General features: G+C 44.1%; 1 protein-coding gene and 1 long non-coding RNA gene across 6 annotated transcripts in view; one reads left to right on the top strand and one right to left on the bottom strand.

Moving 5' to 3' along the window:
* The window catches only part of LOC137536408 (uncharacterized), a 125133-nt gene that overhangs the window by 2628 nt on the left and 108722 nt on the right, over positions 1-13783 (top strand). Inside the window, exon 1 of one of the 2 annotated variants that reach the window (XR_011024557.1) lies at positions 2281-2612. The exons of the other annotated variant lie outside the window; for it this stretch is intronic. This is a non-coding gene — a long non-coding RNA (uncharacterized lncRNA). Of the gene's footprint in view, positions 1-2280; positions 2613-13783 lie in introns of those variants that run through there. 2 annotated transcript variants of the gene reach the window in all.
* LDB3 (LIM domain binding 3) overlaps positions 1-13783 on the bottom strand; it is a 332821-nt gene that overhangs the window by 287436 nt on the left and 31602 nt on the right. For 3 of the 4 annotated variants that reach the window (XM_068258596.1, XM_068258600.1, XM_068258599.1), the window contains exons 1-2: positions 2526-2612; positions 2279-2405 (exon numbers count right to left, since the gene is read on the bottom strand). In XM_068258596.1, coding sequence (XP_068114697.1) covers positions 2279-2371 — 93 coding nt within the window. In that variant the 5' untranslated portion in view covers positions 2372-2405; positions 2526-2612. Of the gene's footprint in view, positions 1-2278; positions 2406-2525; positions 2613-13783 lie in introns of those variants that run through there. The other variant, XM_068258597.1, reaches the window with a different exon arrangement.

Here is a 13783-nt window from a genome sequence, read left to right as displayed (position 1 = left end):
TTCGCATGCGATTCACATGCATTCCACTCGCAGGTGAATTCTGCGGCTCTTTTGTGCGTTTTTTCACCGCTGAAAAAAACGCACCTCAACAATGCTACAGTGGAAACAGGCCCATCCACTTGCATTACATGTGCGAATCCGCATGCGTTGGACGCATGCGGATTCGCGATAGTGGAAACGAGCCCTAAAAGCCTGATCTGACAGTAATACACCTTATACATGTAATGACAGCATGCTATTCTTAGCATGTCTCCCAGTGCAGGAGACTACATTCAGGGACGTGTATAAAACTGGCACCTGCTGTTCAGAACATGAACAGCTGTCACTTTCGCCAGTTCAAGGGAAAATGGGTATTTTATCTGTATTTAATACATTAACGTAAGCAAATCTTTCAGTATACCGCTTTAGTATTATTTATTTGCTATATAAGGTAGACAGTATTTCCAATCACTTGCATTTGATTGGAGCATTAATAAGATAAGAGTTAAAAAAAAAATACTTCATTGTTATAAAATTTTAAGTAGGTCATTAATTTATGGAAATTTTTAAGGATGCGTGTAATCTTTTATATGGCAAAAGTGCTCTGGAGAAAATTTTAAGAATGATGTAAAGATGTAGAGAAAGCCTCCTACATGTTGCAATCATAGTGAAAGCATGTACTGTATATGATAATGAGAGATCTGCATGACATGAAAGATCTGGTAGCATACTGAAAGCTTGCAGTCTACATCATGTTATTGGGTTTATATGCTGTATTTTTTTAAAATAAGAGGTCCACGGTGATCTGATGAATAAACCATAGTCCAGTGGGTGGATGAGGTCAACCCTTCCCAGCCCCAGAAGTGTGTGAGGGACAGAAAATGTTCTATATAAAGATGCAATCACTGATTTCCCTTATGCTATAGTTTCTTGCTTTATCAGTTATCACAACTGAAACTTTAAACAAAAGAGCAGAAGAAATAGTGGCATACAAACCTTACAGTCTGAACCTGCTCTTACTAGTTAATGGGAAAATCCAACACCCTTAAGGGTCCTTTTGCACTGCGATACCATTGCAATGCTGCTGAAAAGTTGTACCCCACATTAGACATGTATAGTACTATGAAATGATGCTTCTCTGCCACTGTAAGCACACATGTTGCACGATAAACACACAGCATGCTGTATGTTTCTCCATTGGTACCTCCTGCACCGCACACAATGTGAGGGCCACATAGAAATATCATTGCATCATGTTACAATGCAATAATATTTTCCATTGAGATGGAAAGCAACAGACACAATGTGAAAGGGCCCTAAGATATATTCATGATATGTGACTTCCATAAAACACACATTTTAAAAACAGCTGAATGCTGATGGTGAGGGGGCCCAGGAATCAGAACAATATTGCCAATTTATCAAAAACAGACGAAGGATAGCTGGAGCAAAAATGGTGCAAAGGTGGAGTGGCTGCCTAGAGCAGCCAATCAGAGTGCTTGATCTTGGTACCTGCTCCGCTTTACTTCTATATTTCTTGTGCTGTTCTGGATAAATCTGGCACACTAGCAGGTATTGTAAAATAAAAATGTTTTAAATTTATAACTAATAAACAAAATGCATGCAGGTAGTTCACAAAATTTTAACAGCACAAGCTGACTACAAACATAACAACCATATTAGAGCCAGATACAAATGTCAGGTGCTTTTACTAGAACATAATATAGTATTATCATCAGCATCTCGTATATCCTACCAAGCACTGGTCTCCATTGGGTTCCTCTCTATAGAAGCTAATTTACATTAAACAGTGAAACAGTTTATCAAAACTATTGTGCATAAAACTGGTGTAACACAGGTGCAAAAGTGAACAGGTGCTCATAGCAGCCAATCACAATCCTTGACCTGGTTATCTGATTTGCATTTGAAACACTTTAGCTTCAGTGAACTTGTACTGTTATCCCTTTAAACATCCAATCATGTGCAAGGGAATTTCAAATGGAAAACTGTTGTGCTTGTGATTGGATGTTTGAAGCGATCACAATGAATCTTTTCTGCTCTTCAGTGCATTGCTTTATTAGCATGTTTGTGCAAAATAAGAATCAGTTATAAAAGTGATATGGATTAATATGGCACATGCATAGCTTCTAACTTTGCTGTACAATTCCTGCATATGCCTTGAAGGGTCCTACATACTACAACGTAGTTTCATACCTCTCTCTCTCACACATTGTCTCTCTCTCTCACTGTCTCTCTTACACACTCTCACACACAAAATGTAATATATATTTTCACTTACTCTGGAGATGGTCAAAGGCATGTTAAAGTCCTTTCCTCCTTGCAGGCGGAATCCCCACGGTCCGGGTCCAGCGAGAGATACATTGAAAGCCATTTTACCCAACTTTTAGTGCAGCCACTTGAAGGCTCTGAGAGGAATAAAAAAAAACACAAAAAAATCAGCGGTTTCACCAAGGTCAAACTAAGTCAGGAACACAGAGGAGGAAAAAGGCTCGCTTCACACAATTATAAGGTTATTGTAATCTTGCCTGTTCACTCGACTTGAAGTGCCACTAAGAATAGAAGGGAGGTATAATGCAGATACAGATATCCCAGCTGAGCAGGGTCCATAAAAGGTATGTAACCAAATACCTCCCATGCAAGGATACTGTGACTCAGAGATCTATTATTGCCTCATAGTACTCAAGAGGATCTTTCAAGCATTTCACTCCCCATTTGTGTTCTCCAATTCTCTGTAGTGCTAAATGCTTCATAATTGCATTAACATAGCAGCACATCAACAATACAGTCCAATTATTAGATAGACATTAGGTAACCATGCACATGAAGAAAATGGCTGTCTGCAAGTTATTTCAATGTGTGGTTGTGTTTAACTTAATCCAACGTATGACAGATTCAAGAAGATTTAAAGTGTAACAGTTTATTTTAATCAAACTTTTGCAAACATTACTTAAAGTGAGCCAAAGGTTCCTAAACATAAATCATGTAGCAGTGTATAGTTGCAGCCTTGCTACCCTCCTCCAGAAAGGAGCCACAAAATAATTATAATTCCAGCTTGCATAGAAATTACATGCAAATTATATGGAGCTTGGCATTGGGCTAATCAAAATCGGCAGGATATGCATTTCATTGACCTAATTCCAACTACTATAACATTTACATGACATTTGCATGCAAGCCACAATTATTAGTGGAGGAGAAAATCCTGTATTTTGTAGTAACGGCGCTAAGTCATGTCAGATCTTTAACGGCCCCAACGCCCAAGTAGGACCAATCAAATGTTATGTTTGCTCCCCCACCGCAGGAATTTACTCTGTCATTTTCCAATGGTCATCTCTCCACCCCCTCGATAGCAATAGATAGAAGATATTGTTAGCCTTCAGGCTAGCAATATGTCTGTACAGCATCGGATCCAAATTATCGCCCTAGGGATCGTTTCCCGATCCCAGACTAGTGACAATTATCTCATATGTTTACTTAGCTTTAGGAATAGGTAGGGGGTAGGCTAATTTAAAGTACCCCTGACCCCTGGCCTGGTCCCTGATACTTTTAATATTGTTTTATTACTAGTGCTGTGACTAGGACACAGAACCATCCTCCCCCTCCAGCGCCCCTGTGATCCCATTCTGCCACCAAATATGGGCGGGGAGGAAGTGGGAGCTCTTCCTCCCCTCTGCCCATCCTTATTTATTTATTTATTGTATTTATAAAGCGCCAACATATTACGCAGCGCTGGACATTAGTTTGGGTTACAGACAATATTTAGGGGTGACATACAGCAAAATGACAATACATGAATACAAGAAAGACCAGATCATGCAGCACAGTATGAGTACAAGGTAATGCTTAATCAGTCACTGGAGGGGAGCATGGAGATTAGGCATGTTAGGTTCACTCAGATGCAGAGCTGATTAAGGCTAAATGGGGCTCTAAGCAAAGTAACTGATTTGGGCCCCCCACCCCGCCATATTAAAATGGGAAGATGCAGCTGCTGTGTGCACAGTAACATGCCGGACACACCGGGAAAGCCGCTCTACTGGTTGCTATGGGCAACAGCCCGCTTTCCTCTGCGGGTGCACAATGCATGGAATAGCAGCGCCAACATGCAGAGGGAAAGATGAATGGCCGGGACGTTGTCACTCGGGGCACCCCTGTAAGAGGGGTGCTAGATATCACAGCAGCAGCACTTTCCCCCTGCATCTCCAGCCTGGCAATAACAGAAAACTCTGGACACCGCCAACCCGGAAGCCGCCCCCCAGACAGAATTGCATAAACCCCACCACCACCACCACTGAACAACCAATTTCCTCCCAAACTAGACAGCCACATCCACCATGCAGCCTCCACCCCCGTGAATACGGTAGTCCTGCAGAGAAAGGCAGCCGCAGTGGGGAAAATTGACAGCACCAGATGACTCGCATTCACCTATTGCGATCCAAGCAATAGAGGTCCCGTCATCCAGAGCCCATCTTACTCCACTACAGTGCCGCTGTTCTGTTACTACTACTATTACTACTTCCTACTTCCTGTCTGATCTGAGAATCAGGAAGTTCAGAGCAAGCGGCGGCACCATAGAGGAGACAGATGGGTTTCAGATGATGGGACCTCTATCGCTTGTATCACGGATAGGTGAGTGGGCGTTTGTCATCTGCTGCTATCATTTCTGCCTGCTGCAGCTGTCGTTCTCTGTGGGAAGGGAGGGAGGAGCGGGCAGCGGCAGAGCGCAAAGTAGCAGGAGAGGAACTCAGGAGGAGAGCCGGCTCTGAAGACAGTCAGCAGCGGGCGGCGTCCTTTGACAGGATGGCAAGGGCTGGATTATGTGCTGATGGGGCCCCTTTGACTCTGAATGGGACCCCAAGCGACTGCTTCTTTTGCCTGGTCGGTAATCCGGCCCTGCTCAGATGCATAGCATTGGTTCACAGTAATGGAGGTGCATGATCAGGTAGGACACAAAAGGAGGAGGACCCTGCCCAAAGGCTTACAATCTAGAGGGAAAGGTAAGGACATGAAAGGTAGGGGACCAGAGTCCCACCCGCTCCACTTATCACTATGGTTCCCCTTATGATTCACTGCACACAGCGCGCATGGAAGCTGCACTGTGTGCGGGCTTGTGGTAATTGAGGTCAGAAGGATATCCAACCTCAATTGCCACAAGGCCACATACAACACAGATCCCTGGCACGCTGTGTGCAGTGAATCATAAGGGGAATTATAGCGGCGAGTGGAGGGGTGGAATTATGGATGAACAGAGGGGAGGAAGAACTGCCACTTCCACTCGGCCCATATTCCACGTTCTGCTCAGTTGAAGATTACGACTGCGCAGAACGAGGGCTACGGGGGCGCTGGAGGAGGGATGAGGTGTGCTAGTCACAGCACCAGTAATAAAACAATATTAAAAGTATTGGGGCAGAGGGGATCAGGTCAGGGGTACTTTAAGGGGGCATACACACATCCAATTTTAATTGGCCAACTACTGGCCAATTTTATGACTTCCATGTGGTATGTGGGCTAACAGCTGTTGGATACTAAGAACAGATTGTGTAGGTAAGCTCTTCTGTTACAAGCAAGTGATCAAATTAGCCAATTTAAATTGAATTGGACGTGTGTACCAGGCTTTACACATAGATGCAGGGAAGGTTAGTGTGAGAATAGGTTGAGTAAAATATAGGTAACATGACCAATATTCTACTATCAGCAAAATCTCACACCCATTTTTCCTCTCTACGCTTTTATATATAGGCCTCATGACTACCACTACTGTCTACCCCATCAAAGTCCAAAATTACCCAGATGTGAACCCCAGTGGATCGTGTTGTTGTCCATTCTTTTGTGCAGTGGAAGTTTAAGTATACCTCTATAAATTTATCCTACAGCCTGTGCAAAAATTAGGATGTCAAGAGTGTGTTTATGTACAGGAACAGGGTGGGGAAAACAACTGCCCACTGTGACGCTCCAATGTAAACTTATCCAACTTATCTTAAATACTATGAACAGATTGTGTAGGTAAGCTCTCCTGCTACATAGAAGTGGTAACATTTACCAATCAAGATTGGATGTGTGTATGCACCTTTAATGCGGGCTGATGTTATTAATAACCCGCCATGGGATGGTCAGTGAGACTTTGTTAATGCAACTTTAGTATTGTCTTATTTGTGTTGGAGTTAAAGAGAGTCTGAAGCGAGAATAAATCTCGCTTCAGACCTCAGAGTTAGCAGGGGCACGTGTGCCCCTGCTAAACCGCCGCTATCCAGCGGCTTAACGGGGGTCCCTGATCCCCCAAATCCCCTCCGTAATGCGGGGGAGCGCTTCCTGGTTGGGGCAGGGCTAACCACCGCAGCCCTGCCCCACGCGCGTCTGTCAGCGCGTATCTCCGCCTCTCCCCTGCCCCTCTCAGTCTTCCTTCACTGAGAGGGGCGGGGGAGAGGCGTCGAGGCGCCGCTGATAGACGCGACTGGAGGCAGGGCTGCAGCCGTTAGCCCTGCCTCCAGGAGCGACCAAGTCTGCGACCAAGTGTCGCAGTGGAGGGTTTGGGGGTCAAGGGACCCCCGTTTAGCGGCGCTAACAGTGTGCCCCTGCTAACTATGAGCTCTGAAGCGAGATTTATTCTCGCTTCAGAGTCTCTTTAATGCTTACTTCAGTTTTATGTGTCAGAGGTAATATTTACTGCATTGCATGTCTGAGGGAACATTTGCCGCATTTTATCTGTTGGAGATAACATTTACTGCATGTTATGTGTCTGAGGTAACGTTTGCTGCATTTCATGTGCTGGAGGTAACATTTTCTTGTTGCTTGTTACATTTATTATTTGATGGTCAAAGTGGCTGCATTTGCTTCTCTGGCATTATTGTTGCAGCATTTGGTATTCTGGGGGATGGGGGGGGGGGGGTGTAATCTAATGACCCTTAGCTTAGCCTGTGTTTTGAGAGGACATTTGGGCCCACTCTTTTTGAGTTACACTTTTACATTACAGTTAGCCCACATTATGTCATAACCACGCCCATTTCTGCCACATGGCACTTAATGCGCCACACTCATATCCTGTTAACCAAACTTTTGCAGCAACACGCTCAACATACCACCCTCTCAACCTCCTACATTTGGAAAAAGGTGGATCTGGCTGTAAATAATCAACACCGGGAGTCAAATACCCTACCTACGCCACTGCGTTTAGCATTCTCGAATGTTTAGTCCACTGTGTGTCTGCTGTGATCTCACCAGGTGTCTGCATTCAGTAATATGTCTGCAGGACACTGACAATTCTATTGTGCCCTTTCTAAATGACATATTTTGACTGTCATTATAGTAGTAGTAGTAGTAACTTGCAATCCGCCTTGTTAAATGTTCAATTTGTTCACTAAAGACTAACTTAAAGGACAATTGTAGTCAGAAGAATATGGAGGCTGCCAAATTGATTTCCTTTTAAACAATACCAGTTGCCTGGAAGCCCTGCTGGTCTATTTGGCTGCAGTAGTATCTGAATAACACCAGAAACAAGCATGCAGCTAATCTTGTCAGATCTGACAATAATGTCAGAAACACCTGATCTGCTGCATGTTTGTTCAGGGTCTATGCCTAAAAGTATTAGAGGTAGGGGTTCAGCAGGATAGCCAGGCAACTGGCATTGCTTAAAAGGCAATAAATATGGCACCCTCCAAATTGCTCTCATTACAGTTGTCCTTTAATGCTTTGACTCCTTCAACTTTGTATTTTTCAACACATCGCGCTTGTGTGTGTGTATTTCTTTGTTTAATTTGTATTGAGATGTGTAAATATGCACATCGGTTGTAGATAGCTGCTTGTCACTTATGCAGGCTGTGCAGCATACTTCATGCTGTTCCCTACTGCTCTTCATGCATTACCAAGTTGTCTGAATGAAATATTACTACCATATGTCTCCCAAGGCGGTGTCTGTAGCAGCTGTGACATGTAGACTTGCATTAGGAGTTTCAGTGGCCATAAACATATTTTTTTTTCTGGCTGTTTCAGTAATCTTGATCAAATCTACCAGTCAGAGCTGAGACAAGGTCCTCCAGCATCCAAGGCTGAGACACCAAAGTCAGCCCTCCATCCCACCACCCCAGCCGTCACACACTGATTGCTATTAGACTAAGGGGCGCCCCAGGGCCCTAAACACCTTAATCTCTAGTTATCTGTCTTGCAGCCACTGCCATGTATCCCCTTTTCTTAATTCTCTCTGCTTCAAACACAGTAGGGGAAGGATAGCTGAGTGAGTTGTGCTTCCCCTCCTCCACTGCACTCCGATGCTGGAGCCTCTCTCGCCTATGCCTCGGCCCAGCCCTGCTACCAGTCATCTTTTTTCCCAGCAGATCTGTATGGCCATTGGCCTGATTTATACTTTTAGCATTCCTAGGTCAATTTGCCCCTCCATGTGCAACTGATCCCCCCATTCCATGTTCAGCCTGGCTACTCCATGTGTACTATCCATGTACAGCATCACTTCTATTTTATGTACAGCTCTCTTGCACCAGCACCCGCCCCTATTTACAGCCTCCTTTTAAAATTTGCAGGCTTCTCTTCTCAGAATACTCCTTCAGGCCCCGTTCATACTAGAATGTTTTCATTGAGTTGCGTCACACTTTTTTACCACAGGGTAACGCTAAAGTCTACGGGACATTTCATACCTGATGCGATGCAATGTGATGCACCGGAAGTTTCCTATTGGACGACGTGAAAGCACCAGCGTATTATGGGTCAACATCCACAGCGACGGGCATAGACCGGAAGTCATTTAATTCAATGGTGCCACAGACATTTTCAACCATTTCTCATTGGCGTTGTGGTACGCATGCATGGAAGTGTATTTTTTTCAATACACTTCCTTGCAATTCGGATTTCTGCCACAGGAAGTGAGTGCTAGAAAGCCTCACTTATAGTTTGGCTAACTGGCACAACTTGGCTAACACACAATTTTTTTTGTCAATTGTAATTTGTAATCCCAGCCTTTACTTTGTATAAGGTTATATTCACAGTAGGTTGTTACATTGGACATCCTGCAGGATATCAATGGAAGGAGGGGGGGGGGATCACGCTATTTACGTGCATTGCGACACCACAGTTGTTCTCATCGCTGCCCACTAGTATACAGATCAGTGAATTCATTGATCTAAGTGCCTGTGATTAACGACCACCGGCATCATCATTGAGATGCTGGTGGTCATTTTTAAAAGTGAAACATATGCGCTTTACCTCCTCTGCGTACTGTTCAGTACACAGGAGGAGTAAACTGGGGGAGGATACATCTAGTGGCCAAATAGTAAATTACAGCCTAACACATTAAATTTAATAAAAATACATAAACCCCGTTACAAAATTAACCTCTTACCTTGCCCAAAATAAAAAATTTGTATATGTCTATCTATCTATCTATCTATCTATCTATCTATCTATCTATCTATCTATCTATCTATATACAGGGCCATGCAGAGGGTCCTTAAGTGGGGGGTGCTCAAATTAAAAAAGTGGCCTCGCTCCCCCCCAGCCCCAAAATGCACAGTACTACTACAAGTGGTACCTCTTGTCCTGCAGTGACATGTGACCTTCACCCACCCTGGCTCTCTAACTGTCCCAAACCATACCCCTAAGTCCCTCCGCTTGACATATATATTCAGTCACAGAAGCGCTGGCTGCATTTAATGGTGTGGAGTCAGTTGGACCTGTCACCGGTGGCCGCATGGTTCTCCCTTCTTGTTTCTGGCTAGGAGGTACTGGTTGTCATGTAGGTGTTGAATGCAGATGCTGGGTGCCATGTGGGTTCTGGTTGTGGGTACAGGGTGTCATGTGCATTCTGGCTATAGGTGGGTATCCAGTGTCATGCGAGTGTAGATTGCAAGTACTGCCATGTGAGATCTGGGTGCATGTACTGGATGTCATGTCAGTGCTGGCCTTGGGTGCAGGTACTGGGTGTGACATGGGTGCGAATACTTGGTGTGTGGGTACTGGTTAAGTGGGTGCTTTGTGCAGATAGTGAGTGCCATGTGAAGGCTGTGTGCAGGTGTGAGTACTGGGTGCAATGTCAGGCCTGGGTGCAGGTACTTGGTGTCATGTGAGTGTGAGAACTGGGTGGCAACTATGGGGGAAAGGGGTGTGGGTGGATGTTAGGAGAAGTAGAGATCAGTAGACGTCAGTATGGGTGCTGCAGGAAGGGTTAAGTAATTGGGGTGCTGGGGGAGGGAGAGGTCACTAGGGGTGCTGGGGGAGGGAGAGGTCAGTTTAGGTGCTGATGGAGGTCACTATGGGTGCTGCTGGGGACAAGAAGAGTGCCACCAGGGAGGGAGAGATCACTGTGGGTGCTGGGGGAGGCAGGATCACTGTAGTGCTAATGCTGGGGAGGAAGAGATCAGTATGGGTCCTAGGTGAAGGGAGAGGTCACTGTGGGTGCTTGGTTAAGGGAGAGGTCACTGTGAATACTGGGGGAGGGATAGGTAACTGCTGTCAGAGAGACACCATCTTACCTGCTCCCATACAGCTGCAGGCATGGTTACATTAGGAAGCCTATATGTGACCTCTTTACTCCAAAGTGTCCCAGATACGGAGGAGCTTCCCACAGGTGGTGGGAGGAGCTTCCCATGGGTGGTGGGTTGGGCGTCCTGTGTGCGGTGGGGGGGGCTTATTTTTGCTGCCAAGGGGGCCTTTTTATGGGTATTTTAAAAGGGGGGTGCTTGGGCACCCAGGTCCCCCTTTCTGCACATTCCTGTGTGTATAGATATAGATATATAGATATAGATATACACATATACAGTGGGGTGCGAAAGTTTGGGCAACCTTGTTAATCATCATTATTTTCCTGTATAAATCGTTGGTTGTTTCGATAAAAAATGTCAGTTAAATATATCATATAGGAGACAAACACAGGGATATTTGAGAAGTGAAATGAAGTTTATTGGATTTACAGAAAGTGTGCAATAATTGTTTAAACAAAATTAGGCAGGTGCATAAATTTGGGCACCACAAAAAAGAAATGAAATCAATATTTAGTAGAGCCTCCTTTTGGAGAAATTACAGCCTCAAAATGCTTCCTGTAGGTTCCAATGAGAGTCTGGATTCTGGTTGAAGGTATTTTGGACCATTCCTCTTTACAAAACATCTCTAGTTCATTCAGGTTTGATGGCTTCCAAGCATGGACAGCTCTCTTTAACTCACACCACAAATTTTCAATTATTTTCAGGTCTGGGGACTGAGATGGCTATTCCAGAACGTTATACTTGTTCCTCTGCATGAATGCCTTGGTTGGATTTTGAGCAGTATTTAGAGTCGTTGTCTTGTTTAGTCAAGATTCAGTCCCGGCGCAGCTTCAGCTTTGCCACTGATTCCTGGACATTCATCTTCAGATTCTGCTGATACTGATTGGAATCCATGCGTCCCTCAACTTTGATTCCCAGTCCCTGCACTGGCTACACAGTCCCACAACATGATGGAACCACCACCATATTTTACTGTAGGTAGCAGGTGTTTTTCTTGGAATGCTGTGTTCTGTTTCCTCCATGCATAATGCCCCAATAACTCAATTTTAGTTTAATCAGTCCACAGCACCTTATTCCAAAATGAAGCTGGCTTGTTCAAATGTGCTTTAGCAATACGTCAAGCGGCTCTGTTTGTGCTGTGGGTTTCAGAAAAGGCTTCCTCTGCATTACTCTTTCATAAAGCATCTCCTTGTGTAAAGTGCGCTAATGGTTGAACAATGCACAGTGACTCCATCTGCAGAAAGATGATGTTTGGTGCTGGTCTGTGGGTTGACTCTCACCATTCGTTGCTTCTGTTTATCCAAGATTTTTCTTGGTCTGCCACTACGAGCCTTAACTTGAACTGAGCCTGTGGTCTTCCATTTCCTCAATATGTCCCTAACTGTGGAAACAAACAGCTGAAATCTCTGAGACAGCTTTCTGTATCCTTCCCCTAAACCATGATGGTTAACAATCTTTGTCTTCAGGTCATTTGAGAGTTGTTTTTAGACCCCCATGTTGCTACTCTTCAGAGATCATTTAAAGAGGAGGGAAACTTAAAATTGACCCCCTTAAATAGTCTTTCTCATAATTGGATTCACTTGTGTATGTAGGTCAGGGGTCACTGAGCTTACCAAACCCATTTGAGTTCCAATAATTAGTTCTAAAGGTTTTGGAAGCAATAAAATGACAACAATTTATGCACCTGCCTAATTTTATTTAAATAATTATTGCACACTTTCTGCAAATCCAATAAACTTAATTTCATGTCTCAAATATCACTGTGTGTGTGTCCTATATGATATATTTAACTGACATTTGTTATCGTAACAACCAACGATTTATACAGGAAAATCATGACGATTGACAAGGTTGGCCAAACTTTCGCATCCCACTGTATATATATTAAAAATACATAAATAGTTACCTTAGGGACTCAATGTTTTTAATATGTATGTCATGATAGTAAATTACTGTTATTTTTCAAAGTAAGGGCTTATAATTAGTGATGGACGCAGAACTGATAAAATACACCTTTATTTCCAAATAAAATATTGTTGTCATACATTGCACTAGGGACATAATTTAAACATTGTAATAACTGTGGAAATGGGCAAATAAAATGTGCAGCATTTATGAACAGTAGCATGTTTTAATTTTAAAATGATAATGGCTGAAAACTGAGAAATAATTGATTTTTTCCATTTTGTTTCCTATGATTCCTATTAAAATGCATTTAGAAAAAAAATTATTCTTAGTAAAATTTACCACTCAAAAAAAGCCTAATTGATGGCGGAAAAAAAAAAAGATATAGAACATTTTGTTGTGATAAGTAGTGATAAAGTTATTGGCGAATGTAAGGGAGGAGCACTGAAATGTGAAAATTGCTCTGGTCCATAAGGGGAAAAAACCCTTAGTCGTTAATTAGTTAAAGGTGCCCATACACGTGTGAGATTTCCCTGGCAGATTCGATCACTATGATTAATGCCACTTCATGGCTGCCCAATTATAATTTTGTTCAATTTCCATGTAAAATTGTGCTAAACTATTGATTGGGCAGTCAAGTAAGATCTTGCTCAAAAGGGGGTGGTCAGGTGCACGGCAACAGTGTTCAATTTAGGGACGATGGACTGGACCACGGCTGGGTTCCCCCATCTAAATTGAGCTCCCTCTGGGCCGTGCAGGGTGTTGACAGGGGAGCATATGCTTACTAGTCCACTGACATGCTTCTCCTGTCTCCTTTGTCTTCTCTTCATAACCGCAGGGGTGCCTCTGTCCCGTGACCCAATGACATGTAGGTGATCACATAATGTAAGTACTGGGTCACTAGGTACAGGCAGTCCAGCAGCGATAGAGAGAGGACACTGGAGGAGAACGCAGGTGGACAGGTGAGCGTAAGTTCCACTACCAACATATAGGTTAGATAACTATAGGAGGCCCAGTATAGATGCCCCCTCTCCAATTCCCCCCCCCTCCCACGCAGCGATTCTTCCCCCCCATCTCTCTCCATATCCATCCCTTCCTCCCCCTCTGCACTGATAGCGGGTGGCTGGTGGTGTTACTCACTGTGCCTCTTACCCCCGTGCCTCATCCCACCACCCGCTCTTGTCTTCTCTTATTACAGTACTAGGACACGGCATGATGACTTCATCAAGCTGTGGACAGTAAAGACCAAAGTGGGTGATCAGTGCGGGCGAGAGGCACAGTAAGTAACAGCGATTGCCCCCTGCTATCAGTCCAGCGGAAGATGAAGGGAGGGAGAGATGGATGTGGAGATGAGGGGAATCGGTCACCCGCTATTGTTTCAGAGGGAAAAGGAGTGAGGC

This window comes from Hyperolius riggenbachi, chromosome 10 (genome assembly GCF_040937935.1).
Source record: "Hyperolius riggenbachi isolate aHypRig1 chromosome 10, aHypRig1.pri, whole genome shotgun sequence".
In the NCBI taxonomy this organism is placed as follows: Eukaryota; Metazoa; Chordata; class Amphibia; order Anura; family Hyperoliidae; genus Hyperolius; species Hyperolius riggenbachi.
Note: the sequence above shows the minus strand (reverse complement) of the source record. Positions and strands in the feature narration are given on the sequence as shown.